The sequence below is a fragment of the Brachionichthys hirsutus genome, chromosome 16 (assembly GCF_040956055.1).
Source record: "Brachionichthys hirsutus isolate HB-005 chromosome 16, CSIRO-AGI_Bhir_v1, whole genome shotgun sequence".
NCBI lineage: Eukaryota > Metazoa > Chordata > Actinopteri > Lophiiformes > Brachionichthyidae > Brachionichthys > Brachionichthys hirsutus.
In genome coordinates this window covers 10,225,184-10,251,547 of record NC_090912.1, presented here as the reverse complement: position 1 = coordinate 10,251,547, position 26,364 = coordinate 10,225,184, and the positions used below count along the sequence as shown (strand labels likewise).

The 26,364-nt window shown below is 43.7% G+C and overlaps 1 protein-coding gene across 1 annotated transcript; it reads left to right on the top strand.

Annotated features, from left to right (window-relative positions):
- The first annotated feature begins 359 nt into the window (after positions 1-359).
- nbr1b (NBR1 autophagy cargo receptor b) lies at positions 360-25,936 on the top strand. The gene is made up of 24 exons (XM_068750051.1): positions 360-461; positions 3,512-3,574; positions 3,703-3,721; positions 3,822-3,844; positions 5,340-5,528; positions 5,884-5,961; positions 6,120-6,381; positions 6,621-6,666; positions 6,927-7,052; positions 9,644-9,847; positions 10,350-10,509; positions 11,165-11,248; positions 11,385-11,570; positions 11,746-11,862; positions 13,683-13,758; positions 14,348-14,458; positions 15,808-15,999; positions 18,346-18,603; positions 20,173-20,353; positions 20,709-20,978; positions 21,588-21,673; positions 22,157-22,235; positions 23,418-23,511; positions 25,763-25,936. Exons 1-24 carry the CDS (start codon positions 360-362, stop codon positions 25,934-25,936), a joined length of 3,180 nt encoding a protein of 1,059 aa, XP_068606152.1.
- The last annotated feature ends 428 nt before the right edge of the window (positions 25,937-26,364 follow it).

The window sequence follows — 26,364 nt, the reverse complement described above, 5'->3', positions numbered from 1 at the left end:
GGCCATAGTTGTGATGCAAACATTTATAATGTGTTTGTCTCTTTGTGGCAAACCTTAAAAATAATGTGGAAATAGACAGAACACACATTTTATATCCCAAGATGGTTAACAAACGCGTCTGTCACTCAGCTTTTATTTTCCTCTCAAGCGGGAAGCAGGCAACTCTATTTCCGGACACGTGGTGCATGGTGGGCGTGACCAGCGGCGCTGATGTAAACACAAGATACGCCTCATCTCCAATCGGGTAAATTACAGTGGAGCGAATTGGGCGAGATTAAACCAAAATAGCCTTCATCGGGAGGGAACGAGCTCCGTGCCCGTCCAGTGTAATATGCGTTAAGGCGAACACAGGCCACGCCATGGATTTCTACATTAACCTGAGGGTGAATTTCAGGGGAAATTCCAAAAATTTCCTCCTGTCGGGATCCGAGACCAAGAGCTGGGAGTCGATGGAGGCCATGGTAAGAGAGGCCGCTGTGACCGTGCGTGGTGCCGAGGGAGGAACACGGAGAGCTGTGTTCGGGGCGCAGCCTCACGAGCAGCAGAAACGCTGCTGATATGCGAAGGTTTGCTATTGACGTACCGCTGTTTCCGGTTACCTGTGACCGTAATAGCCCATTTAAAGTATGTGTAAATGCTGCAGCTAGCGGCTAGCCACCGCTGTTTCCGGTTACCTGTGACCGTAATAGCCCATTTAAAGTATGTGTAAATGCTGCAGCTAGCGGCTAGCTACTGCTGTTTCCGGTTACCTGTGACCGTAATAACCCATTTAAAGTATGTGTAAATGCTGCAGCTAGCGGCTAGCTACTGCTGTTTCCGGTTACCTGTGACCGTAATAGCCCATTTAAAGTATGTGTAAATGCTGCAGCTAGCGGCTAGCTACTGCTGTTTCCGGTTACCTGTGACCGTAATAGCCCATTTAAAGTATGTGTAAATGCTGCAGCTAGCGGCTAGCTACCGCTGTTTCCGGTTACCTGTGACCGTAATAGCCCATTTAAAGTATGTGTAAATGCTGCAGCTAGCGGCTAGCTACCGCTGTTTCCGGTTACCTGTGACCGTAATAACCCATTTAAAGTATGTGTAAATGCTGCAGCTAGCGGCTAGCTACCGCTGTTTCCGGTTACCTGTGACCGTAATAGCCCATTTAAAGTATGTGTAAATGCTGCAGCTAGCGGCTAGCCACCGCTGTTTCCGGTTACCTGTGACCGTAATAGCCCATTTAAAGTATGTGTAAATGCTGCAGCTAGCGGCTAGCTACCGCTGTTTCCGGTTACCTGTGACCGTAATAGCCCATTTAAAGTATGTGTAAATGCTGCAGCTAGCGGCTAGCTACCGCTGTTTCCGGTTACCTGTGACCGTAATAGCCCATTTAAAGTATGTGTAAATGCTGCAGCTAGCGGCTAGCTACCGCTGTTTCCGGTTGCCTGTGACCGTAATAGCCCATTTAAAGTATGTGTAAATGCTGCAGCTAGCGGCTAGCTACCGCTGTTTCCGGTTACCTGTGACCGTAATAACCCATTTAAAGTATGTGTAAATGCTGCAGCTAGCGGCTAGCTACCGCTGTTTCCGGTTACCTGTGACCACAACCCATATAAAATGGGTTCAACCACTGTTACACCTGCATGCATTTAATGGTCCTCCATGAAACAGGAAAACAGAAGACAGTCTATAATGCATACAAAAAAAAAATCTCAAAACTTTGCCATTCAAAAATTCAAGCTTTAAGCAAAAGTGCAACAGTAACTTGAAGTTATCTTAAATTTCTGATTAAGAAATAAGCTAACTGTATGTCTTGTAACATACAACATTACTATTACAATAAAAAAACAGTGCAAATAAGACATAAAACACGCTGTGGTAGACGTATATCCTACTAGTCAAAAGGTAAACACTCGTAAACATTGTTTTTCAGGTGCTGAAACAAGTTGGTCGTGCTGCTACTGCTGTTTGTATGTTCTTCCCGTGTCTGCATGCGTTTATGTGTGGCCCTGTGATGTGCTGGCGATGCATCCAGGGTGTACCTCGCCTCTTTGCCTTAAGGGAATCAGGAGAGGCTCCAGCAACACCCGTCACTCACAAGGTGGATGACGCAGCTGTAGACAAGACAATAGAGGTCGTCTCGTCGACAAGGAGATGGATGGATGGATTTTATTATGTGAAATATACCTGAACGTGAGTTTATGGAGAATCGACAGCATTACTTTGGACGGTTTGACACAATAAACAACACACCAGCAGTGAAGGCCACCCCTCTCCATAATGAGAGCAAGTGCTGTGTGTTGACCCAGCTGATATCTTCCAGACCCTGAGGAAGGCTGCAGGACCAGATAACATACAACTTGTTCTTGAATGTCGACCAGGAATCGGCTTCAGGAAGGAGAGACCCCCCCCCCCCCCCCACACACACACACACAGGTCTACATCGCTGCGGTGGCGTCTGTACAGCACAGGACATTCCTGGGGGGTCATGTGATGAACAAGCTGACCTGGTCACTGCACATCTCCTCGCTGGTTAGGAAGGCTCACCACCCTCTACAGAGGAACAGAAGAGCTCTGAGGAGAGTGCTGGGATCAGCCGAGAGGGCCGTTGGGGTCACGCTGTCCACTATTGCGGCCCCGGCCAAACAACGCTGTCTGTCAAGGGCCAACGACATCATCAAGGACTCAGCCTGTCCTCCCTCTTGCCCTCAGGTAGAAGGTACCGCAGCCTGAGAACCGGGTCTGCACGCTTCTGTGAGAGCTTCTTCCCAACTGCCATCAGACTTTTAAATAATTGATCTCTGGAATAACCTTTTAGTGCCATGCTGGTTTATGTGCAATTATTTTACCACTTCTCTATTTATTATTACTTGTTATATTTATATTGCGGTTTTAATGTACTGCACATTTTAGCTTTACCATTTCACTTATTGCTTTGACAGGCGCCGCTACATATTTTTGGCTGCTAAGTTGTTTTTATACTTCTTGTTTTTATTGCAAGCCGCTGAAACGGAATTTCGCTCGGCAATGTGTCTGTTGGATGGTGTTTAAATGACAATAAAGCAAATCTTGAATTATACCAGGTTCCTGCATTTGGAAAAGGGCAAAGAATACGGAGGCACCACTGAGAGCTCTAAAGGCAAACAACAGGACGATCTTTTAATCTTGACATTGTTAGTAGCTGCTGTCAGGAAAAGGTGAATTAGAGGCTGGGAGACCTGCACCACTGGATTTATGTTCCATCTGCTGGCCTCAGTGGCTTGAGAGACTTCATCTGTCTGAGTGCTGCTGAGACAGCAGACCTCACTTTGACTTATTGTTCTGCCAATGGCGTCAGTTCCTGACTGATATATTCAATGCTTATTATTATTATTTCCTGTTGAAGCAAGAGAAACCGAGTCACAGCGGTTGCAGAGTTCACGTGAATCCGTGTTGCTGTAATGTCTGATATTCATATGTCTCATCCAGAAATGCCAGCTTGCCGCTCAGCCTTTGTCCTGATCTCGGCTGTGTTTTTGTGTGTTTGGTGCAGGTCAAGCGCTCGTTTGGACTCTGCAATCTTCAGCTGACTTATTTTGATGAGGAGAATGAGGAGGTGAGGGACCAAGTGCAAATCCTGGGTAGATAACCTCGTCGCCAAAATCTGTTTTCATATACTTAGTAGTACTGATTATTGCAAGCCACGATACAAATACATGATTAATCTTCCCTTTTCCTCTTCAGGTGTCCATTAACAGCCAAGGTAAGGAAGCAGCCATAGCTGCTAAATGGGACACAATCTAAGATTTAGAGAGAGTTACATTTTAATTGTATTAAAAATTAATTGTTTCTGCTTTACACAGGAGATTATGAGGAGGCTTTGAAGGCAAGTTGATTTTATTTTCAGTTATCACTATTATTTTCAGTGATCATGTTTTGTTGCCCCCGAGTCATGATGATGAATATATTTATTAGATAGAATACTAGAACAGTACAAGCACATTCAAAGCAATATAATGTATTACAGCACAAGTACAGTCAAACAATAGTATGTATTTTACAGTACAAGTACAGTCAAACAATAGTATGTATTTTACAGTACAAGTACAGTCAAACATCCTGTCTAAGAGGAGCATTTCAAAAAAGCACTTGCGATTTTGTTTCCTTTGAAAGACATTCGTATTTAATTAATCGACATTTAAAAATACCAATACAAATTTTAACTCAATTGATTCAAAATAACAATAAATAACAAAAGACACCTAATATGTACAACGTAGGTGGAGAAAAAAAGGGGGGAATGGGGGAAAGGTAAGGGGGGGAGATTGATTGATCTGGAGAGAGTTGTGATGACTATCATTTGATTTTGAACCGATACCGAGTCCTGATCCGATACTTCTATAATACATTTAAAAAATAATTAAAGAAGAGTGAAGAAATGGATCCAGGATGTCCCTTATTTTCTATTCTATTCATCTTATGTCAACGTTTAACTCAACGTTTTTTCTGTGGTGTAGCTTGCACATTCAAGTAATAATTAAAATACTTTTTTCACTTTGGACTTGGACTAGTGCAACAGGAAATATTTAAATACGAATATTTATAATAAAATGAACAGAATCCAGGATCTCTTCTGGATCAGCATCAAAAGGTTCTAGATTGTTCTTGGTATTTTTATACACCAATCATGAAAAGTAAAATTGAATCAGAGTTAGAGTACAGGGTCAGGGGTCACGTTATCCTGTGACCAGCTCAACCTGAGAGAGGAATCACTTTAGATGTAAACAGATGTGGCCTCTTACACCGCCCACGCCGCATCCTTTTGCTATGTTATATCGAAAATGTGTTGTTTTTGTGTAATGCTGTCAAACCAACCAACTGACCTTCACATAACCTTTGCATTGGAAAATGTATGCTTAATTATACTTTTCCCTACTGGTCTTTTCCTCAATTTTCTTCATGTTAAAAAGTTAGCATAGCCATTGTTAGCTCCGCTGATATGGAGGTTATGTAATCATCGGCGTTTGTTCGTCCGTCTGTCTGTTAGGAAGATAACTCAAAATGGATCGGATCTTGATGACATTTTCAGGAAATGTTGGGAATGTTTCCAGGAACAGATGATTAAATATTGGTGATGATCCAGAAGACATCCTGGATTTTGGATCACTTTGAAATGATCGGTAACATTTGTAGTTTGCCTATGTTTTTCCTCTTTTTCTGACCTCTTGTAATTTTCTTTTAGTTTACACTGTCGAGAGATCCTAAATGCCGCAGTGTGTCTCTGGTCATTATGGAAGGAAACGGTCACAAACCTGTTTGGTTGTTACAAGAAGTAAAGTGGGAACCATTCAGGGTGACTAACTTGTCAGTTCGTTTTCCAGAGTGCAGCAAGGCAAGGGAACCGGCTTCACATGAATGTGTACGAGACTCGGGGCCAACCTGCGCGAGTCGCCACCACTAAGGCCAGTGGAACAGAGCCCAAGAGGGGCTTCAGACCCCCACAGCACTGCCCTGCTTTGACCCAGGTTGTCAGCCGCAAAGTCCAGGCTGTGGTTCCAGAACAGGGCATGGTAAGACCACAACATCATTTTTCAAACATGCATTCAGAATGATTTGATAATCCTAGTCAATCAATTTAAAATAGTGCAAAAACAATATCCATTCATCCATCAATCTTCCACCGCTGTTGTTACTGGGAACTTGTAATTTGGTCAAGAGCCTCCAAAATATTTTTGGTAACCTGTTTATGGCATTTTCAGTAGGTATTTTGTAGAAGAAGGGATCCAAACACAGTTTGTTTTTCCTTTTCTTTTTTTTCTCGTGATGATATAATCACTGGTTGCTTCTGCGAAATGTTAAAGTGCATTTATTAGATGTTGGACTGCTGGTTTTACTTAAGGAATATTTGTTCTCTCTCTTTATCAGCTAATCATGAAAGAGGTAAAGGGCACCAAAGAAGAAGACAAGACTCCTCCAGCCTGGTTCACCTCCTATATGGAGAAGGTAAGAGCAATCTGATAGACGTAAGGAGTATCTTTCAGCACGAGTTAGACCTTTGGTGACGGATACAGGAAATGATGAGTGGAGACTAAAGTTCAGAAACGCCACAACAGAGAACACTCTCTCCCAACCGCCTGTGTCTCTCTTCCACTCCCTTCTAGTTTAAGGACCAGGTGGTTCGTGAGGCAGTTGAGAAGATCTGCCGGGAGTTCTCTGGACAGTGCTGCATCCACAAGCCCCTAGGAGGAGGAGCAGGAGGAGGGGGTGGAGGTGGAGGGGAAGCAGTAGGAGGAGCGGAGGCCCAGCAGGTCCCTGAGGTTTCTTCCTCCGCTCTGCCTGGAGCTCCATCCTCTTCCACTCCTCCCTGCTCCTCCTGCAGGGGGCAGACCACTGGAGGAGGATATCAGTGTAGGTATGTCAGCAGCTAACTCTAAATCATTGTACGTGGCTAGTTAGTTCCAGTACCTATTCAGCACATCACCTGTTTGATGGCTCTGGAGGGAAAGGGGGCCTGTGTAGGCTCAGCGTCTCACCCATATCCCTGACAAAGACCCCAGTGATAATCAGTGTTTGGATGAGATGGTGAAGACTTTGTTTTTATTGACTAACCCTTTTTTAAAATGGTAGACTAAGGTTTTGGTTCTTGCTTCCAAATGGGTCAGAGGTTGTTTTACAGTTATTGGGTTGTCATACTTCTCAGCCTCCAAGGTCAATGCATTCCAGTGTGCTGGAAAAGAGGCTCCGGCTTATATTCAAACCTCATGACCATCAAGGCCATGAAACAGAGGGCCCTTGCAATCTTCCTGGGGTGTCATGGAATTTGCTCATCCAGTGTTCAGGTGTTATGTGGACCTTGGCTGAAAGGTTTTTTTCTCTGATAGCTGAAAGTTGAAAGGTTTCAGTCAGTTTCTAATTGTGTGAACCGTGTGACTCCAGCTACGTTCTCTTTCTCTTCTGCTTCTGCTCAGCGTATGTACTTCATGCACCCTGTGTGAGCCCTGCAGTTTCTCTCATGACCCCAGCCACAACCTGGTGAGAGCCAGGACTCCTCTGTCTATCCCTGAGCATGGATCACCTGCCCCAGACCACAGCAGGTATGACACCGCAATGCTTCTTTAATGCTGCCTTGTTTTTATGTGTGTATATATATATATATATATATTGTGCAGACCTTTTGCAACCATTCACTCCTAAACATCATGAAATCAGATTATTATTGTATTTACTTATTATACTGTAGTGTAATATTACATTTTATAGAAAGCGTTGTTCTGTAATGGTATTAGGAAGTTAGGAGATATCGGAATCTCATTTGAAGCCCATACAGTAACACCTTACAAGTATAACTCGTTCCTGGACAGAGCTCGTAACTCAAATCAATCGTAGTTTAAATCAATGTTTGCCATATAAAATAACTGGACATTTTTTGATCCGTTCTTGCATCTAAAAACACTCAAATCAACTCTAATAACAATGAAAAAAAATGTTTTTAATTGCTTTATAGATACACACACAACGATATAATAAACAATATACAGTAATATAATATAAATTATTATATATAAAATGTGGTTTTATTATGAGATTAACTTCAAGACAGACGATAGCGATAACAGCGGTGAAGAGGACCTTACGAGTACCTTACAGGTACTGCTATGTCTAAGTTTATGTACGAGTACCTGTAAGGTACTCGTACATAAACTTAGACATAGCAGTTCTGCCTCTGGAAGGCTTTGTGTTCTTGATGGCATCCTTCTGTTTGAGGATTGGACATATCGGCGATGTACTCCGATCGTACTGGCGTGTCCCATCACTTACGGACACCACGGTCATGTTTATTAATAATTTCATGCTTCATCTCCATCGTCATCATCGTCTTTTCTTGTCACTGCCATCCTCACCACTCGCTTTCTTTGGACCCATCACTGATCAGGAATACTCACAGGTACAGCCAGAATCAGGCCAATACTGGAAACGCACCACGGAGACGGGCAGGAGACGAGGACGGAAGGTGGAGAACACCTGAACCAGTGAAGCTAGCTAGCAGCGCTCAGACATCTAGTGTTAGCATCTGCAAGTTACTCGTGTCTCAAAGCACAATTTAGCTTGCATGTTGCTCGTGTCTTGGAACACTCGTATGCTGAGGTATTACTGTACTGGCTTATTGTTTTCAGTTTTTAAAATGACTATGATCTGATCATTCTTAGACAACAAATTCCTTGCTCAGGTTCAGCACATATCATGGTTTAAAAAATTTACATTTCTGCAATGTTACCCGCATGTTCAAAAGTCTTCCACAATTGACCTTGTGACAGAAACCCCCGAAGGCAGACTACTACCTTCCGCTTATGCTGACAGTCAGCCAATATCTTCCAAACGCCACATTTACATTTCAGATTATGCCTTTTCCTATTATCCTATATATCCTTTAGAAATACAGTGGTACCTCAGCTTACGAATTTAATCCGTTCCGGGACTAACCTCGTAACGTGAAAACTTCGTAAGTAGAGACGCATTTTGAATGTAAATGCACTAATCCGTTCCAAGCCCCGCAAAAGTATTGTAACGGTTCATGTTTTAGGAGTGTTCATTATTCCTACGCTGCAGAGAGTCCGCAAAGGCATCCAGGGAGGAGGGGCGGTGTGTGTGTGTGGGTGCCGCGGGGAGGAGGAGGGGAACGGGAGAGCTGCGGGAGAGCTGCGGGAGCTACGCAGCTCTCCCGTTCTCCTCCTCCTCGCGGCACCCACACACACAGAGAGTTACCCGTCGTGTGCTTATTCCAGCGTCCGACGGACGCTACATTATGATATTTTTTTTAAATATTAATCTACCTGTTAGCTGTTACTTTTTGTCCTCTTTGTTTACTGGTCCTTTGCGGTGTTTTCTGCCTCGCGTTTCTTGAAAAACTGATCCGATGACGTCTGCTTTTGCCGGCTTTTGACAATCCGTCGGAAATGTGCGAGGCAGACGTCATCATAATGAGCAATAGCCCGACTTGTCAACACTTTTTCCGGGTGACACGAGGGGGACACGAATAGCATGCTGAGATACACGCATACGCAACGGGTTGCCAGGCAGATGGCAGAGCAGCTACAAGTTTGTTTACGTTCGGGGAACTCTGGGAGCGGCGAATAGCGCTATTCGCCGCTCCCAGAGTTCACCTCGTATCCTGAAATGCTTCCGTAACAAGAGGCAATATTTTCCCATTCAGAAACTTCGTAACCTGAAAATTTCGGATGTAGGGACACTCGTAAGTCGAGGTACCACTGTAAGTCAAGTTTCAGACGCATCTATTCATGATAAATCATGAATTTATTAGAATCAACAGTCACTATGTGGCAGACATTTTCCTCTGACGTGACACCAAAGGTGAGAGGCTCCTATGATATTATCCCATAGTTTTAGGGTGACTTCAAAGGAACTTGGCCACCATTCTGTGCATGGTCAGCATCTTCATCATTCATTTATTCACTCCTTCATTCATCTTCGAGTTGAGCCTATCCCAGCTGGCTATGGGTGAGAGGTGGGGTACACCCCAGACAAGTCACCGGTGCATCGCTGGGCCCCACAGAGACAGACAACCACTCACGCTACAGACAATTCTGAAACCTGTTGCTGTGAGGCCACTGTGATATCATCATGATATCAGCTTTGTCTATTTCTACTTCTGTGTGATCTCTCCCAGGTTTTACAGGAGAGGTGACCGCAGCTTTCGGAAGGCTGAGAAGCAACGGCTGAAAGCAGAGAAACGCCTTCTGAAAGCAGAGGTAAAAGAAATCAGGAAACAGCTAAGGATGGAGAGGCGGGGTATACAGTGGAGCTCCTCCCATGCAGATGGAAGCTCCTCCCCTGTACTTCTGCAGCCTCGGGCCACCCAGCACAGTCCTGAGTAAGTTAATTTAATTAAACAGTGAGTCATCATCATGGCAGGCCAGCAAGAAGTATCTAAAAAAATACATATGATTAGAAATGAAATTTAGTTTACATATTCACTTAAAATATAAATGTATTTTTAGAATGAATCAGTTGTAACCTTGAGAGTGTTTGCAACTCTTGTGGGTAAATGGTTGAAAAGACGGTTTAAAGTAATGGATTATTGGTTGAATTAATAGCTAAATGTGATTGAGAAATAGTTAAGAAATGGACTTAAAGTCAGATATAAACAGAGAAATTGACACAAACACAATCAAAAATGTCATCCAAAGGTAATGATCAAACAAGGAAATAGTTTGCTTCAAGTAATACATAGAGAAATTCCAAATAACATTACATTTAAATCTAACTCTTCAGGTTTCAAATGTGTATTGAATTTGCTCAGATCCAACACCTGATCAGATAATAATAATAAATTAAAGAATAACACGAGATACGGGACATTATTTTGCTTCCAGACGTCCAAAGCGTCCCTGTCCGTTGGTGGTTCCAGCCATGACAGCTGCATTTCTGGATGAGAACCTTCCCGATGGAACCCGACTGCGTCCCGGGACCAAGTTTATCAAGTACTGGAAAATGAGGAACACCGGAACAATCAGCTGGAGCACTGAAACAAAGGTACAGTTTAAGAACGAAGCATGAGCGCACTCTGTTCTGCTCTCGCCAAATATCTGTGAATCTCTTCCTGGTCACACATGTCATCACATCTCCAGTAAAGGGTTAACAGTTCAGTAGCAGCATCTCTACTGATGGAACTTAGTACCGGTAACCGTGATCTAGTGATCTACAAGATAATGTTAAATGCATGTGAAAGAACTCTAGTCAATAATGAATCATGTACGGTATTCAATTTTCACTGTTTTATAAAGGATTTTATTTACAATGCGAACTCGGACAAATGGGTTCATAATTTATTGCGTGCATCGCTGATGGATCTGCCCTACCATTGCATCGGGAGATGTTTCATTACGACAGTCAGACTGGAGGAACCGGTGACTCCCAGGAAAAACCTTCAGCTTCTCATGTGGCCGGAGCCGAAGGGGAGCAGGGCCATCTGCAGCAGAGAAAGCCTCAAGGTGTCTCTGGATGAAGCGAGCAGATCCCTGCATGGTCGAGTGCTGTTTGAGCACCAGCTGAGTGAGGGGGTCTCATGTTGAGATTACCCAGAACACCCCCTGATCTCAGCAAACATCTCTAAGGATGTGCCCTAGCTTTGCATCAGAAGGTGTTTCACAGTGTGCGTCATATTTTTTATCCTGCTTCCCGCCTGCAGCTCAAGTTCATGTGGGGAAACCTGGCCGTGGGATCCGGGGATCGTTGGAGGGAAGTGTCTGTTCCCTTCCTTCAGCCAGGACAGGTGAGAGGTCCACATGAGCAGTTTATTTTAATGTGTTGAGCCAGCTTTCACTCTCTCTAACTCTAGCTTACATGAATATGGTCCACACGATCCTTTTCTGCTTTTTTTACATCTTTAAATCTTTCTTTGTGTCCAGGTTGGAATCGTGAACGTAGCACTGTGTGCCCCCTCTGTGGAGGGCTCCTACACTTCCCACTGGCGTCTGGCCCATGCCGGAGAGCAGTTTGGACCGAGGGTTTGGTGCAGCATCGTGGTCGACCCTCTTGCCCCAGCACCCATGATGGCTGATGGGATACTAGTGTCTCCTTGTGTCACACCCCAGGTAGAAGGAATAGGTGGATGAGTGATGGCAGCACTGCTATTGTGGAAAATAGATAATAAAATAAATACATTAATGGTTGTGAGTAAACATGTCTCATACATAACTATCTGGATGAGAGCACAGTTCATACTGACTCATGGAGAGATACTATAAATTATATTAACTTTGCCTGCAGGGTAAGAACCCGGCGGCAAAGGATGGAAAAGCTTGTGCAGCTTCCAGAGAGCAGCCACAAATGTCAGCGGACCAGGAAGAATACTACATCCCCTCTGTTGACCTACTCACTGCACAAGTAATTATCTCCAATTAGTATTCTAGGGTTGTTTGTTACAAAATGTAAAATCCCTGAACTCTCTGGGGCCCATTTAAATAATTTAGGTTAAACAATCTAAAGTGCACTGACTGACATTAATTTAGGATGGGTCTAATTCCCTTGTTACAAGTTACAGGGCACAACGCCGCAAGGGTTCAAGGTAAGGTGCAAGATGTAAATGTATTCATGTTGTTGGTGTGTGGAACTAATGGAAGTATGTGTGAGGGCTGTAATGGCAGTTCACTCCATAAGATGCAAAGATGATTAAACATCAACATCAAGCAGGCCTCTTAGATCACAAAGAGCAAACGAAGAATCAACTGAACTTGTTTCAGTCTGGTTAAAGATTTTTCACGTCTTCTTCAGTTCTTAATGACTGGTAGAGGGTCCAGATACTTCTACTCCTGTTGGAGGGTCCGGGTACTTCACCTCTTGTTGGAGGATCCAGGTACTTTTACTCCTGTTGGAGGGTCCAGGTACTTCTACTCCTGTTGGAGGGTCCATGTACTTCTACTCCTGTTGGAGGGTCCAGATACTTCTACTCATGTAGGAGGGTCCAGATACTTCTACCCCTGTTGGAGGGTACAGGTACTTCACCTCCTGTTGGAGGGTACAGGTACTTCTACTCATGTAGGAGGGTCCAGGTACTTCTACTCCTGTTGGAGGGTCCATGTACTTCTACTCCTGTTGGAGGGTCCAGATACTTCTACTCCTGTTGGAGCAGAAAACTAACGAAGATCGGTTCAAAACCACCAACGTCTTCAACCAAATGTAAACACGTCCCGGTGACCCTTCGTTTGCTCTTGGTGATTTACCTCGACTGGACGACTGAGACCCTGCACAGACGGACCTCTTAGGCTTACACAATTTAAATGTTGGGTTGGTAGGTACTGTTTATTAATGAAATTGTGTGGTTAAAATTAATCAGCTTCACTGGTCACTGCCGTACAATCATGTTCTTATTTTATGTGGAGCACATTTTAAGACCAGACTTTTTTTTCAGTAGAAATTATAGTATCACACAGTGCAAATACTTTTCCATAAGTAAAAGTGAACTCCATGTGCACTTACTTATTTTACGCAAAGTATACTGAAATGGACAAACATCCTCATAATAAAGTGAAATATGAACATGCAGAGTTCTAAATGCATAAACTAAACATTAAAACTCATCTGCTTTAAAGCATTGTTCTAACTGGCATGAGCCGTAATGCTGACGTAATGAAAGTCGACATTTCACAAGGTCGATGTTCAAACTAAAGCCTAACCGCATGTTGGAGGACGCAAACGCAGCTTTGGCAGTCAGACGAGAAGCTCTGTTCTGACGCAGGCTCCCCACGCTGCTTGTCTCCCCAGCTGAGAGGGTGATGTTTTACCCCCCGTGTCTTGGTTGGGTCGTTGCAGGATTGCAGAAAAGCTCTTGGACAGATTTTCACATTTGTCAGGAAATCATTCCTGTCATTTTTGTAAATATTTGAGTGTTTTTGATGACCCATCTCAGATCTATTTGCTTATAATTGTAATTTATTTAATTAGTAATTGTCTGTAAATCAGCAAATATTGTAAAAAAATGCCCGGTTTTCAGACGTTTATTTCGTTTTTCTAACCGATGGTCCAAAAATGTTTTAACAGACAAGAACGCCAGATACTAAATACACAAACCTTTGATTGGTGTACCTGGTACTCGTGTGACTTACTGTCCACTTTCATAAAGTTGGTGTGCTCATAAGAAAAGAAAGAGCTGACTCTTTGATCCTCGGAAGTATCCTGAGTTCACGAAGCTTTTTCTGATTGCGCAGGATCTTCTGTCCTTTGAACTATTGGACATCAACATCGTTCAAGAGTTGGAAAACGTCCCAAACAACTCCCCCGCTGGTAAGAAGAGCTCCACTGGTTTCCTGTTGTCGGTGGCTGGTCCGTGATCACTTAGACCAGGCATGGGCAAACTACGGCCCGCGGTGCCGAACTGGTCCAAATTCTATCATTAAATGTAATTATATCTTAATTAAACCTCATTCATTTTACATTTTTCTTGTAATTTGTACAATGAACTTTGCATATTCATGCTTTGCTTCCTGTAAAAGGCCAAATCCTGTCCTGTAATGGCTTTTACGGTACATAATAATAATGCATTGGTTTTATATCGAACCGTCTCTCGATCATAGGACGACATTCTCAACCAACTGTGCCACCGTTGGCCCATTCATTTATGTTAGTTCACACAAATACTCCATCCATTTGTTCCTGGCCCGGCCCCTCTGTCAAATGTTAGAACCCATTGTGGCCTGCGAGTCAAGGTTTGCCCACCCCTAACTTAGACCTCGTGTGCAGACTTGTGCTGGTATCTATGCCTGCGTGAAATGTATACATTAAAATACTCACAGATAAATGCTTACTGTGACGTGTTGGTGATGGTCACTGCCTGACTGATCAACAGACTTCAATGAATCTCTTCTTTGTGCAGATATGACGCCATGTATGTCCCCTCTGCCTCAAGACAGCCAACTACAGGACAAGAGCAGTCCCTCTTTGGGTCTCATCCAGGAAGAGACTGAAGCCATCAATAGTATCATGGGTAATAGTTCCTTTGGATTCATGAGATTCATCTTAAGCCGAAAAACAAACCATGTTCAGAGCATTGTTTAAATCTCTGTGTAGAAATTGACAGGTTGAACATGAATGTACTTATATCTTCTTGCAAAGATTGGTCATACATCTCAGCTGTTTGCATGTAGATAACACATCTTAATAGCAATAAAGATAACTTCATTTAGCGTAGAGTAAATGCAGACGTTTCAAGCTTCACAAGAACAGAAAATTTATAAGAATAGAATAAATATGCAGACAAACAGGGATTTACAGAATTAATGCGAACCTTTATTTAACCAGATAACTTAATTGATAATTAATTCTCTTTTTCAATAACAACCTGGAACCAAGTTGCATGTTTTTGGTGGTGGGAGGAAGCCGGAGAACCCGGCGAGAACCCACACAGACACGGGGAGAACCCGGAGAGAATCCACACAGACACGGGGAGAACCCAGAGAGAATCCACACAGACATGGAGAGAACCCACACAGACATGGGGAGAACCCGGAGACAACCCACACAGACACAGGGAGAACCCAGAGAGAACCCACACAGACACAGGGAGAACCCAGAGAGAACCCACACAGACATGGGGAGAATCCGGAGAGAACCCACACAGACACGGGGAGAACCCGGAGACAACCCACACAGACACAGGGAGAACCCGGAGACAACCCACACAGACACAGGGAGAACCCAGAGAGAATCCACACAGACACAGGGAGAACCCGGAGAGAATCCACACAGACACGGAGAGAACCCGGAGAGAACCTACACAGACATGGGGAGAACCCGGAGACAACCCACACAGACACAGGGAGAACCCAGAGAGAACCCACACAGACACAGGGAGAACCCAGAGAGAATCCACACAGACACGGAGAGAACCCGGAGAGAACCTACACAGACATGGGGAGAACCCGGAGACAACCCACACAGACACAGGGAGAACCCAGAGAGAACCCACACAGACATGGGGAGAACCTGGAGAGAACCCACACAGAAAGGCTCAAGTCAGATTTGAACCCGCGACCTTCTTGCTATGAGGCACAGAGTAAGGCTTTTTAGCCTCAGTGAGGATTTCATCTTAAAATCGGATGTAAATAATCTTTTCAAATCAGTTGGTTTGGGTAGAGTATTTCGCTAAAGCCTTCTTTACCCTCTCAAAGATATTTTTGTGCTTGTATTCAGAAATCACCTCTGGAGGTTTGTTGGTCAACAGTGATTCTAAATGTGAACAGGAAGAGAAAGTGATGAGTCTGGTTGCATCCCCTTTTTATGGTTAGACTTAAGAAGACAAACGAAGCCCCTGGTTTGCTTGTTCCTTGTCCCTAGAAGCCCCTCATGGTGCAGGATCTGGAGCAGAAGCAGATGGAGTACCTGCTCAGGAGGAAGGGGAGGAGGACACCAGCGCGAGTCAGGTTGTTTGTGAGACTGTCATTCGCTCAATGACACCGGAAGAGGCACCTCACCACGTCCCTCTAAGAGGGACCCGCTCCAGGACAGGTCAGTCTGCAGGCACCACAGGTCTGAAACTTTGATTTGTATTTTAAGGGGGATTTGTTTTTCTTTGTCACATGACACAGTTATCTAATCGAACCTGGACATTTCAGCCATAAGACTCTGACACAGAGATTACACTACAGCATTCCAATGAACTCCCATCTCTTCAGCATCTTTGCTCACACTGAATAACATAAGGTTGGAACGATGCCATTCCAGTCTGTGATTTTACATCCCTGTACGGTCAAGGGAAGCATGATGTTAAACAGCCTCAGGGTCCAGTGCAGGGGTGTCAAACTCATGTTCTCCAAGGGCCACATTAGCATTATGTTTGCCCTCCAAAGGCCAAATGTAAACCGTAACACAGTAAAAAATGTAACTAAATGTAATGTAATTTAATGTAAAATAAATGTAACTACTCCTTAACATGCTGTTAAATAACTATTAATTTTTTTTATTTAACTCTTTAGTAATTACAATAAAATATTCAGTTTTGATATCACTTTTTTAAAAGGTTGTAACTTAAAAATTGTTAGAGATAAAGACATACTGTAAATGAGAAAAATCACAAATATGAACCAAAGTTTGTGATGGGAATAAATTAACACTTCTAATAATGTGGAAAAGTTCCATTCAAATGCAATCATCACGCAGGAACAAAGATAATCGATACAAAATCAAAGCAAAACCAAAAAGCCACCACCTTGTCTTGTCATGGACATGCAGAAACCAAAAAAACCAACCAAAGTGGGCAACATAAAGAACATTCCCCGAGTCAATGCCGCGGAAAAGACGTCACTTTCAGGATCAGCACTGGACAGCTCCATAAAATTAAAATTTCACAAATAATTTCCATATGTTATATTTTTGTATTAACATATTTTGCATGTAGGACGCCATTGTTGTTTACATCACAATGCATTCTGGGTGTGATGTCAAATGGTTGCAGCACCCAGCTCACTGCTATTGTGGAATGTAGCAGCGATCGGTTAGCAGCGATTGGTTAGCAGCAATGAGCTTCTCTGTTCAGCCTTTTGTATTTTCAGCTGAAGCGTCAGCAAAGACATGAGGAAAGTGAGGAAGAAGACAGAGATGAAAATCGACGGGAGGAATCTAGAGTTGGTCATTGTTGGCGGTGTCTCTGTGTTAGCTGCGTCGCCATGCCGACAGAGAGAGAGAGAGAGCGTCTGCTGTAAAGAGCACCGTTTTATACATAGTTCCCACAGGTTACGTGACCACCACTGGAGACGCCGTCAGACGGCATCTGTATAGGCAATCCGCTTCGTTTGCTCGCTTTGTTTACTATATTTCACTCGCAAATTTCTAATATTTTATCATGTTTGCAGCGTCAGCATGAATAGACAAAGTGAATCTGATGGCATGCGAGTGCGTGAGTGTGTGCAGGGCTTACAGGTGCACACCCCGTGTGTGTAGTGTGTGTCTGTGTGCTCTGAACGGGGCAGCTAGCGAGCTAAAAGCGGCCTTCTCGTATTAATGTGCAGTGAGATAATAATGTCTTCGGCAAGCCTGGCTTGTTACCCTCGCCGAAGGGGAGGCGAGGGTATTGCAATTGGGTTTGTTTGTCTGTTTGTTTGTCTGTCTGTCTGAGCGCATAACTCAAAAACTAGTAACCCAATCGACTTGAAATTTTTACACAAGCAAGGTTCTGTCCCCGAGAATGGCGTTGATCCGGATCTGGATCCAGGTTCTAGAATTATTTTTATTACATCTGGAATTGTGCCTGTGCTGTAACATGGGAGTGTCACTTTGAGAGGGAGGGACACGAATGGCATGATGGGAAAAAGAGTCCAGAAGGAGTCTTGTAGTACGTTCCGGAGCAGCAAGCTAGAGCAGGTTTGGCCCCTCTGATCCGGAAGCGCTGTTTACTGTCTCACAAGATCCAATAGTCTATTGGAGGCGGAGTCTGTAATCTCTGATTGTCTTTCTCGTTATTTTAGTATTGTTGCACATTTATTGTTCTACTCTTGAACATAGAATGTGATGTTTTATGTTATGTTGTTGTTATGGTTATGCTGTTATGTTGTTGTAATGTTGTTATGTTATGGGGGTGGCTCTGGCTCAGTTGGTAGTGCGGGTTGTCCAGTGTGAGGCCAAATTGTAAAGCTCTGCGGCACCACAAAGGTTTTAGCTTAAATCCATGATCCATTGCTCGTAAATTTCTTCTGATTTTGGTCATTGGAATGTTTTCTGTGACTTTTTAAGATGATTAAATATTCTCCCATTGGGAACGGCTGTCAGAAAGACTCAAAACGACTGTGTCTGCCATGTGTTCTGTCTTTGAAATGTGCCACAGAAATGGATCAGCCTCATAAAACAGCCTGTAACAGTGGACTCTCTGTTTGCTCTCAGTTGTGTGTCTGCCTGCTCAGGGAGGCTTCTCCTCATCTTGTGTGAAGAAAGAGAAGAGCCCAGAGAGCAGCCCCAGCAGCTCTAAAAAATCCCTGAAACCTCCTGCTATGCTCAAAGCTGCCTTCTCTGCCCCGCTGAAAGCCTCCCTGTCTGCTCCCCAGTCCGTGGCTTTGACCCTGGGTCCTGGTCCCAGCTCAGTACCGGCCCTGCTCCATGCTCCGCCAAGGGCCTCCACTCTGCAGGAGCGCAAAACTACAGGTGACAGAGTGCATGAGATGAATTTCAGTCCATGATTACAGCATTTTCCTGTGGAAAAAGTTGTAGATATCTTGGCAAACTTACCGGTAGACATAGTAGTTCTACCTCTGGAAGGCTTTGTGTTCTTGATGGCATCCTTCTAGTTGAGGATTCTACATATCGTCGATGTACTCAGATCGTACTGGCGTGTCCCATCACTTACGGACACCGCAGTCATGTTGATGGATAATTTCATGCTTCATCTCCATCATCATCATCGTCTTTTCTCCTCGCTGCCATCCTCACCGCTCGCTTTCTTTGGACCCATCACTGATCAGGAATCCTCACAGGTACAGCCAGAACCACTGAACGAGTGAAGCGCGCTCGCAGCACTCGGCTATCTAGCGGCAGCATCTGAAAGTGGGTTCACGCGCTTGTATCTCAAATATATGCTCCATCGCCATGCAAAATTTTGCACGCAGGCTGGCTTGTATCTCGAAACGCTCGTATGTCGAGGTATTACTGTATTTGCGTTTTCCTGGATACTGCTCTGGATCCAAATTCATACTTATCCTTCTATGTTTGTTTGATTTGATTTAATTTACACCCACTGAGGTGTATAAGAATGTTTTTTGAGAAATTAATGATCCTTTCAGATTATATCCAATCTCACCATATTAACAAGAACGAAAAGATACGTGTTCCTCATTTGCTGTTTTATTTATTTATTTATTTGCTCAAAGCCGATCTCTTTACAGCAGGGGTGTCAAACTCATTTTCTCCAAGGCCCACATTAGCATTATGTTTGCCCTCCAAAGGCCAAATGTAAACCGTAACACTGTAAAAAATGTAACTAAATGTAATGTCATTTAATGTAAAATAAATGTAACTACTCCTTAACATGCTGTTAAATAACTATTATTTTTTTTATTTAACTCTTTAGCCGCCACAGTAATTACAATAAGATATTCAGTTTTGATATCACTTTTTTAGAGCTAAAGCTCTAAAGTTCATAAAGTATGAACCAAAGTTTGTGACGGGAATAAATTGACACATCTAATAATGTGGAAACGCTGCTGGCGGTCGTTGTTAACCCGGGCCTCGACCGATCCGGTTTGACTTTCTTATTTAAGGTATTTTGCGTGATTTATTCTTGCAAAGTTTTATGCTGGATGCTATTCCTGCTGCAACCCTCTGCATTTATCTGGGCTTGGGACCGGCTGAAGGGAGACCCTGGCAGTGCTATGCAAGCTCCTGCTTGCCGTGCTCCCTATGAGGCTGTCTCTGGACTGCAAATAACCCACAAGTGGTCAATTACATTTTGGTGTCTTATAGCCAAACAGACTGTTATACAGACAGCTGTTAAAGAAGAGGATCAACATGAGACTTTGGGAAAATAAAATACTCTTCACCTATTCCTAATGACATAAAGTTGAGAGAGCCGGAAGTACAGTGTGTTGTTACTAAATAGAACTGAATAAGCCTCTTTATTTTCAAGCTCTTTTGATTCACTTTGTAGCCCTGTTGGTGCTTTCTTCCCTTTTTTTTTAATATTGTATCCTATTATCAATTTCTTTCATCCCATCACAGATGAAGGTGAGGAGTCGGGAAAGGAAAGGGAGAAGGGTGCACAGGAGGGGAAGGAGAAAGAGGGAGAAGAGAAGAGAGAAATAAACAGGAGTCGTTCTTCCTCCACCTCTTCAGAGGATTACATCATTATCCTCCCTGACTGTTTTGACACCAGTCGACCCCTGGGGGAGTCCATGTACAGGTACATGACCTGTTTAGCTAGTGTTATCACGTAAATTGTGTCGCCTTTTATATGTACTGCAGACATTACTAATTTAATTATACATTGTTGTGGCCTTTCTGCTGGAAGAAAAGGAGATAAGGAGACCTGGTGGTGGAACCAGGAAGTGCAGAAGTGTAGACAGGAAAATAGGTTATCTCAGGCATGGGCAAACTAAGGCCCGTGGGCCATATATACAATAGTTGGGCTATTTAATCTGTGCCCCTTTTTGTTGATGAGGCGAGACTCTCCTATCACCTGATGCTTTCCTCCACCCGTTCCAGCCTGCCTGCACATGATTCTTCAGTACCATCCATTATCCCTTCTCCCTTTGCAGCTCGGCCCTGTCCCAGCCAGGTGACATTCAAGCCAAGAGTCTTACAGGCCAAGAGATTGCATCTCTTGACCACTCAGGCAACACCATCACAGTCGGTGACCTGAGTGCGGCGGATGAAGCAGCAGCAGCAGCAGCAGAGGCATCAGCTCTAGGGGCAGGGATGTCAGGCACCAGCAGCGCCAACGACATGCTCTGTACGTCTCAGACGCTGGATGACGAGCCACTGACGCCTGAAGTGGTGGCACCGCCCAAATCCATCTTCACACCCAGGTCAGTGGCATTAAAAAGACAGCATCCTGAATGTTCTTAAAAACTGTAGGCCCTTATTTGCTCACTTTAGATCTCTGTTTTTGAGGTATATTTTATTTTGGTACAAATAGATGCCTCAGTACTTTTAGATTTGACATGCTGTTGCCATCCCGCTCTTGCTGATTGAAACAACATGACTAATCCACTCTTTGTTTCAAAATAAAACATCCACTTGCTGTACAATCACTGATGTGCAGTCAATCATAATGTAGACTGTCTGTTACTGAATCCCAAGCTGATCGAACAGGCTGAACAGATGTGTGACCTGATCCAGGATGAAGATGCTTAAGAAGCATCCGCATTTCAGAATTCTGAGCTTCTTCCCCTATTCATCGATATATCTTGGTGTTGTCGTCTACCACTTGCCCATGGGTTTTCTGATATTGAATCTAAGAGGATTTCGATAACACCATGTGAGAAAGCTCTCATCAGTCAATGCACATATTTTATAACCTGCACATCATTGGGAGTATTGTTTTACTATTTTGGATAATAGGTTTTTTGGGTGCCCTAATGTGAGTTGCACTACTTTTAAATACTTTAAATTATCTTCCCCTTCATGTTGAATAGTCCAGAGAGCAGTGGAGAAGCAGATGATGACCCAGCTGCATCTGGGGAAGACGCAAAGGACCCTGAATTGTATGAAACCGAGGACGGTGAGCTCATCAATACATTGCAATAACTGTCTTCAGTTAATTCAATTCAATTCAATTTTATTGATCACAACAGAACGTTATCTCAAGACACTTTACAGGAGTAGCAGGGAAAGACAGAACCCAACTTGACCCACAAGAGCAAGAACTTTGGAGACGGAGGCAAGGACAAACGTCCTATAACAGGCAGAAACCTTGGACAGAACCTAAGGCTCATGGGTTGAGAGAGAGAGAGAGAGAGAGAGCAGACAAAAACAAAATGTATCTGAACAAGATCCTGACTAAAGAGCTGCTATATGAAACTATAAATGCTAATGCTAGCGATATGAACTGCGTGGCAGCTTGTAGCTTCTTGTCACTAATGTCTTTCTGCCAAACATGTCATAGATGTTGAGAGTTATAGATGTGAAGATCGATTGTTTCATGTTTCAAACTGGATAGATATGTGATGGAGTCAAGAAAAATTTGACATTTGTTGTCCCACAGCATCAAGTCCTGAGCAGACACACAAAGATAAACCTGAAGCTACTGAAGACAAGGAAGAGGACAACACCGAGGACCCCAGGTCAAACATGCACAAAGCAACTGTGTTGTGTTGAAACCTATTCATTAAAATGTGTTTATTTGAGAGTGATACACCTGTGACCGGGACTTTTGTTGAGCATTCTCTCGGAAGGTCAGCAGCTTAAAGGTGACGCACTATCATAAAAATTACATCAAAGGTCCCATATTCCAATTTTTTTCCGCAAGTTAACGCAGTTCCCAAACACTTGTATGAAATATCTGTGCCAGTCTTTGGTCAAAACAGCAAACAGATGCTGCAGGACAGCGTCCCTCATGTCTGTCTCAAACAGCTCTGCCAGAAACGCTCTAAACCCGGAAGCAAAAGTATGTTCATAGCGAGCACGCCCACAGCAGCGCTACCATGGTAACCCGTGAGGCGACGTTTTTAGCACGCAATAAAACATTTTTGCCAATTTTCGCCGGAACATTACCGCAAAAAAAAAACTTTATCCATTCTGCTCTTCTTCTTCGACTCATGTAGGAGACGGAGGGAGAGCTGGACGCGCGGAGCGCAGTCAGGGGGAGAGTGTCCCCACACATGCACACACACACACACACACACATACGGCGCAATGATGCCAATAATCTCAGGACGGAATAAAAATGCTTTGAATCATCCATCCGGAATCAGAATCAGAATCAGAAGTAGTTTATTGCTATTGTCAGTGAGGGATCACAGACTAGATCCATCCATCTTCATCCACTTATCCAGGGTCGGGTTGCGGGGGCAGCAGCCTAAGCAGGGAATCCTACGATGGAGGAGTAGGGCATTGATCAGGCAAGCTAAATGGATGTGGTGGATTACTCGTCAAAGTATGTGCTCCGAGTACATGTTTTTTTTGAGGCATAAATCATCCAACAATCTCCAATCCTGATCTCCTGAATTAGACTAATTATGGTGCCTCTTCTTATGAAATAAATCTATAGTTATATCAATATATTTTGTCATGTAATGGCTGCATGGCCTAAAGTAGAGTAAAGTAGAGCTTAGACATGGACTAGATAGCCAGATCACTATTTCTTGATTATCCTGATTGGACAGTGTTTTACAGCTTTCTCAAGTCCCACAATATTTTATTTTTATGAGATTGTAGGATTTATGAGTTATTTTGTTTTTCAATTCCAACCATTGCATTCAGGTAATATTGACAATTCGAAAGTAGCGTCTGTTGTGTCTCGTCAGGCACCCAGGCATCACCAGCGGTCTGATGAAAGGAGCGCTGTCAGTCGCTGCCTCTGCCTACAAGGCCCTGTTTACTGGACACGGCCCCACACAGGTCAGCAAACACTTTATATCTCACTAATTTCACTGAACTATCTTCAGAACTACTGTCTCACAGTCCTCCCACTATTAAATTAAGGATTTTCCAATTTTTGTTTTGTCCTTGACAAAGCTGAATCCTTCAATATGAGAAACCTACCAATTAGTTAAATCCAATAGTTATTCAATGCAAACCTTTCCTGTTGCTGTAAGGAGACAGAGTCAAGGAATGTATTTTCTTTGTTGCAAACTCAAAAATTAGTTTGGGAGGTTTCTGGAGCTTAGATATAACTAAATCCAACATTCCATAATCTGTAACACAATTCAAAACTGAAGTTAGTGCTGACATAGGCCAATTTCAAACCTTCCATTTCTGTCTAAGATTCTAAAGGAAACAGTTGCCAGTCAGCCGTGTGAATTCTTACAAGACAATAAGTTATTTGAGGTTTTTCAGTCTGGTTTCAGAGCTCATAGCACAGAGACAGCATTAGTCACCAATGACCTATCTTATTATGCCATATTACCCCACTAGGGCCCTCGGCCCCAAAAAGCTCCCTCATTCGGTTCGTGACTCAGACACCATCTCTATGTTCAGGAGTTGACTAAAGACTACTTTTTCAAATATGCTGTCATAGGGGAAGGCTGGTGGCATAACCTCCTATGACACACTGAGCTCCTCCCTCTCCATCTGGTTATTTACGTGTTATAAATACATGTCAGGAATCCCTCTCTCTTCCCTGTAGTCTTATGCTCTCTCTCCCTCTGTTTGTCCCTCTTTCTGTCTCTCAGTCTGCCGGTCCTTCTGTCCGTGGCGCTGCAGAACCTGGACTTGTCCCTATCTCTAGCATTAGCATTTATAGTTTTATATAGCAGCTCTTTAGTCAGTATCTTGTTCAGCAGCCGATATGTTACATTATGTTTTTGTCTGCTCCTGCGCTCTGTCTCTCTATCCCTCTCTCTCCCTCTCTTTGTTTTTGACTCTCCTCCTACCTGTCCTTGTCTCTCTCACTCTCCCTTCCTTCTCAACCCAACCGGTCAAGACAGATGGCCGTCCACTATGAGCCTTAGGTTCTGTCCAAGCTTTCTGCCTAATAAAACAACGTCTTTCCCTGCAGGTCTTTCCCTGCTACTCCTGTAAAGTGCCTTGAGATAACTTTCTGTTGTGATCTGACACTGTAGGCATAAAGTTGTGTTGAATTGAATTGAATCGGTAAATACTTCAAGTCAATTCACTCCACATTAATAGTGAGGGGGCATTGAGCTGCTTAGCAAGACACAGTCTGTCCACACTGTCTATATCATGTAGCAGTTGTTTGGGTTATTTGTAGACTAAACATGTCCAAATCCAATAGAATTGTACAGGGCTGCTATTGTTACCCGAGGCTTTGAAGAATACACAGCTATGCTTCACCTGAAACCCAATTATTGTATTATGCATGCCTTGCGACTGTAGGTAAGAAGCCGGCCAGTTTATTGGATGGACAAATATTTCCAAATTCAACAGCACAAGATGGGGCTGGGAACATTAGCCTACAGTCTGATAAAATCCATGTTAACTAGCCACACACTCCGAGAATGGGTGGAGGAATTCACTGCCAGGCCTCTTGTGCCTAGTTATGATTGTTATGATGTTGTGGTTCAAGGTTAAGATTAATATTAGCTTTTATTGTCACTTTGTTTTTACACTTTTTACACTGCAAACACAACAAAATTCCATTTACACCCTAGCGCCCCTTGATACAATCACACACATCATGCACATCTATGCATCGGGGCCCCAGAGCATGCAGAGAGGCCATAGGGTGAAGGTGCCACCATGATCGGTGCAATTGGAGCAATTGGAGGGCGGTGCCTTGCTCAAGGGCACCTCTGCAGTGCTCTGAGGGTAAACCTTGCCCCAGCCACCAGCACACATTCCTCATTCCATCTGGGCTGGGACTTGAACCGGTGGACTTCTCCGCTTCCCAGCCCGAGGCCCAATCAGAGATATACCAAATAGCTGAGGGATATACAGTACCATTCTCAGAAATTATGGGTAAGCAGGTTGTGGCCCCAAAGTAGTCCAAAATAACAGTGATTTTAGTTGTCTAGCGTCAGCCACTCCCATTCATCGAGATCTCCTTTGTGAGTGGCCTCTATAGGTGAATTGCTGAGGGTTAGTTCAGTGGAATTAATAGGGAATGAACCGGATGTAAGTAGATCGGCTGGGGTTCGATTAGCAGTCATGATTAATATGATTCTTGTATTGAAGTCTTGCTCTTTCGCAGCCTCCAGTGGACGCATCCACCCAGGACACCATGATGGCCGTGCTGGTGGAGATGGGCTTTGGGGACCAGCCGTTGAACCAGCAGTTACTAAACAAATACAACTACAACCTGCTAGATGTGGTCAATGAGCTCGTTCAGATGACAGACAATGACTGGTACGCCACACGCTACTGACAGGAGAGAGGGAGGAAGAGGTGTAGGAAGGGGGGGGGGAGATGGAATGAAAATAAGATGAAAGAAAAGAGGAAAGACTGAAAGGGAGAAGTGAATTTCTGCTCATCAACCTTTTTTGACCTCCTACCTATCTCTCTTCTAAATGGTTCAGGCGAATGGTCCTGTCTCTGACCATATAAGGTGACATTCCATCAAACTCTCTGGGATATCTGTCAGATCATCCAACACCCACTGTCTGCAGTATTACATTCAGCTGAGGCCGCGAGTGTGCCAAAGCAGCTGCCTTTATGATGGATTTAAGACAGATGTAAAAAGAGAGATGTTCCCTCGGGCTCAAAGAAGCTATCTGTAGCATTTAGCATTTGCTCAAAGAAGACCACATAGCCAATGAGCCTCACTGCGTTGCCCCGTTTGTTCTGAAAGGCTGA

Coding starts and splice junctions, on each gene's coding strand:
- nbr1b (XM_068750051.1), top strand. CDS start 360: ATGGATTTCTACATTAACCTGAGGGTGAATTTCAGGGGAAATTCCAAA. Junction 13,759..14,347: donor CCCAAACAACTCCCCCGCTG/GTAAGAAGAGCT, acceptor TTCTTTGTGCAG/ATATGACGCCATGTATGTCC. Junction 18,604..20,172: donor GCAGGAGCGCAAAACTACAG/GTGACAGAGTGC, acceptor ATCCCATCACAG/ATGAAGGTGAGGAGTCGGGA.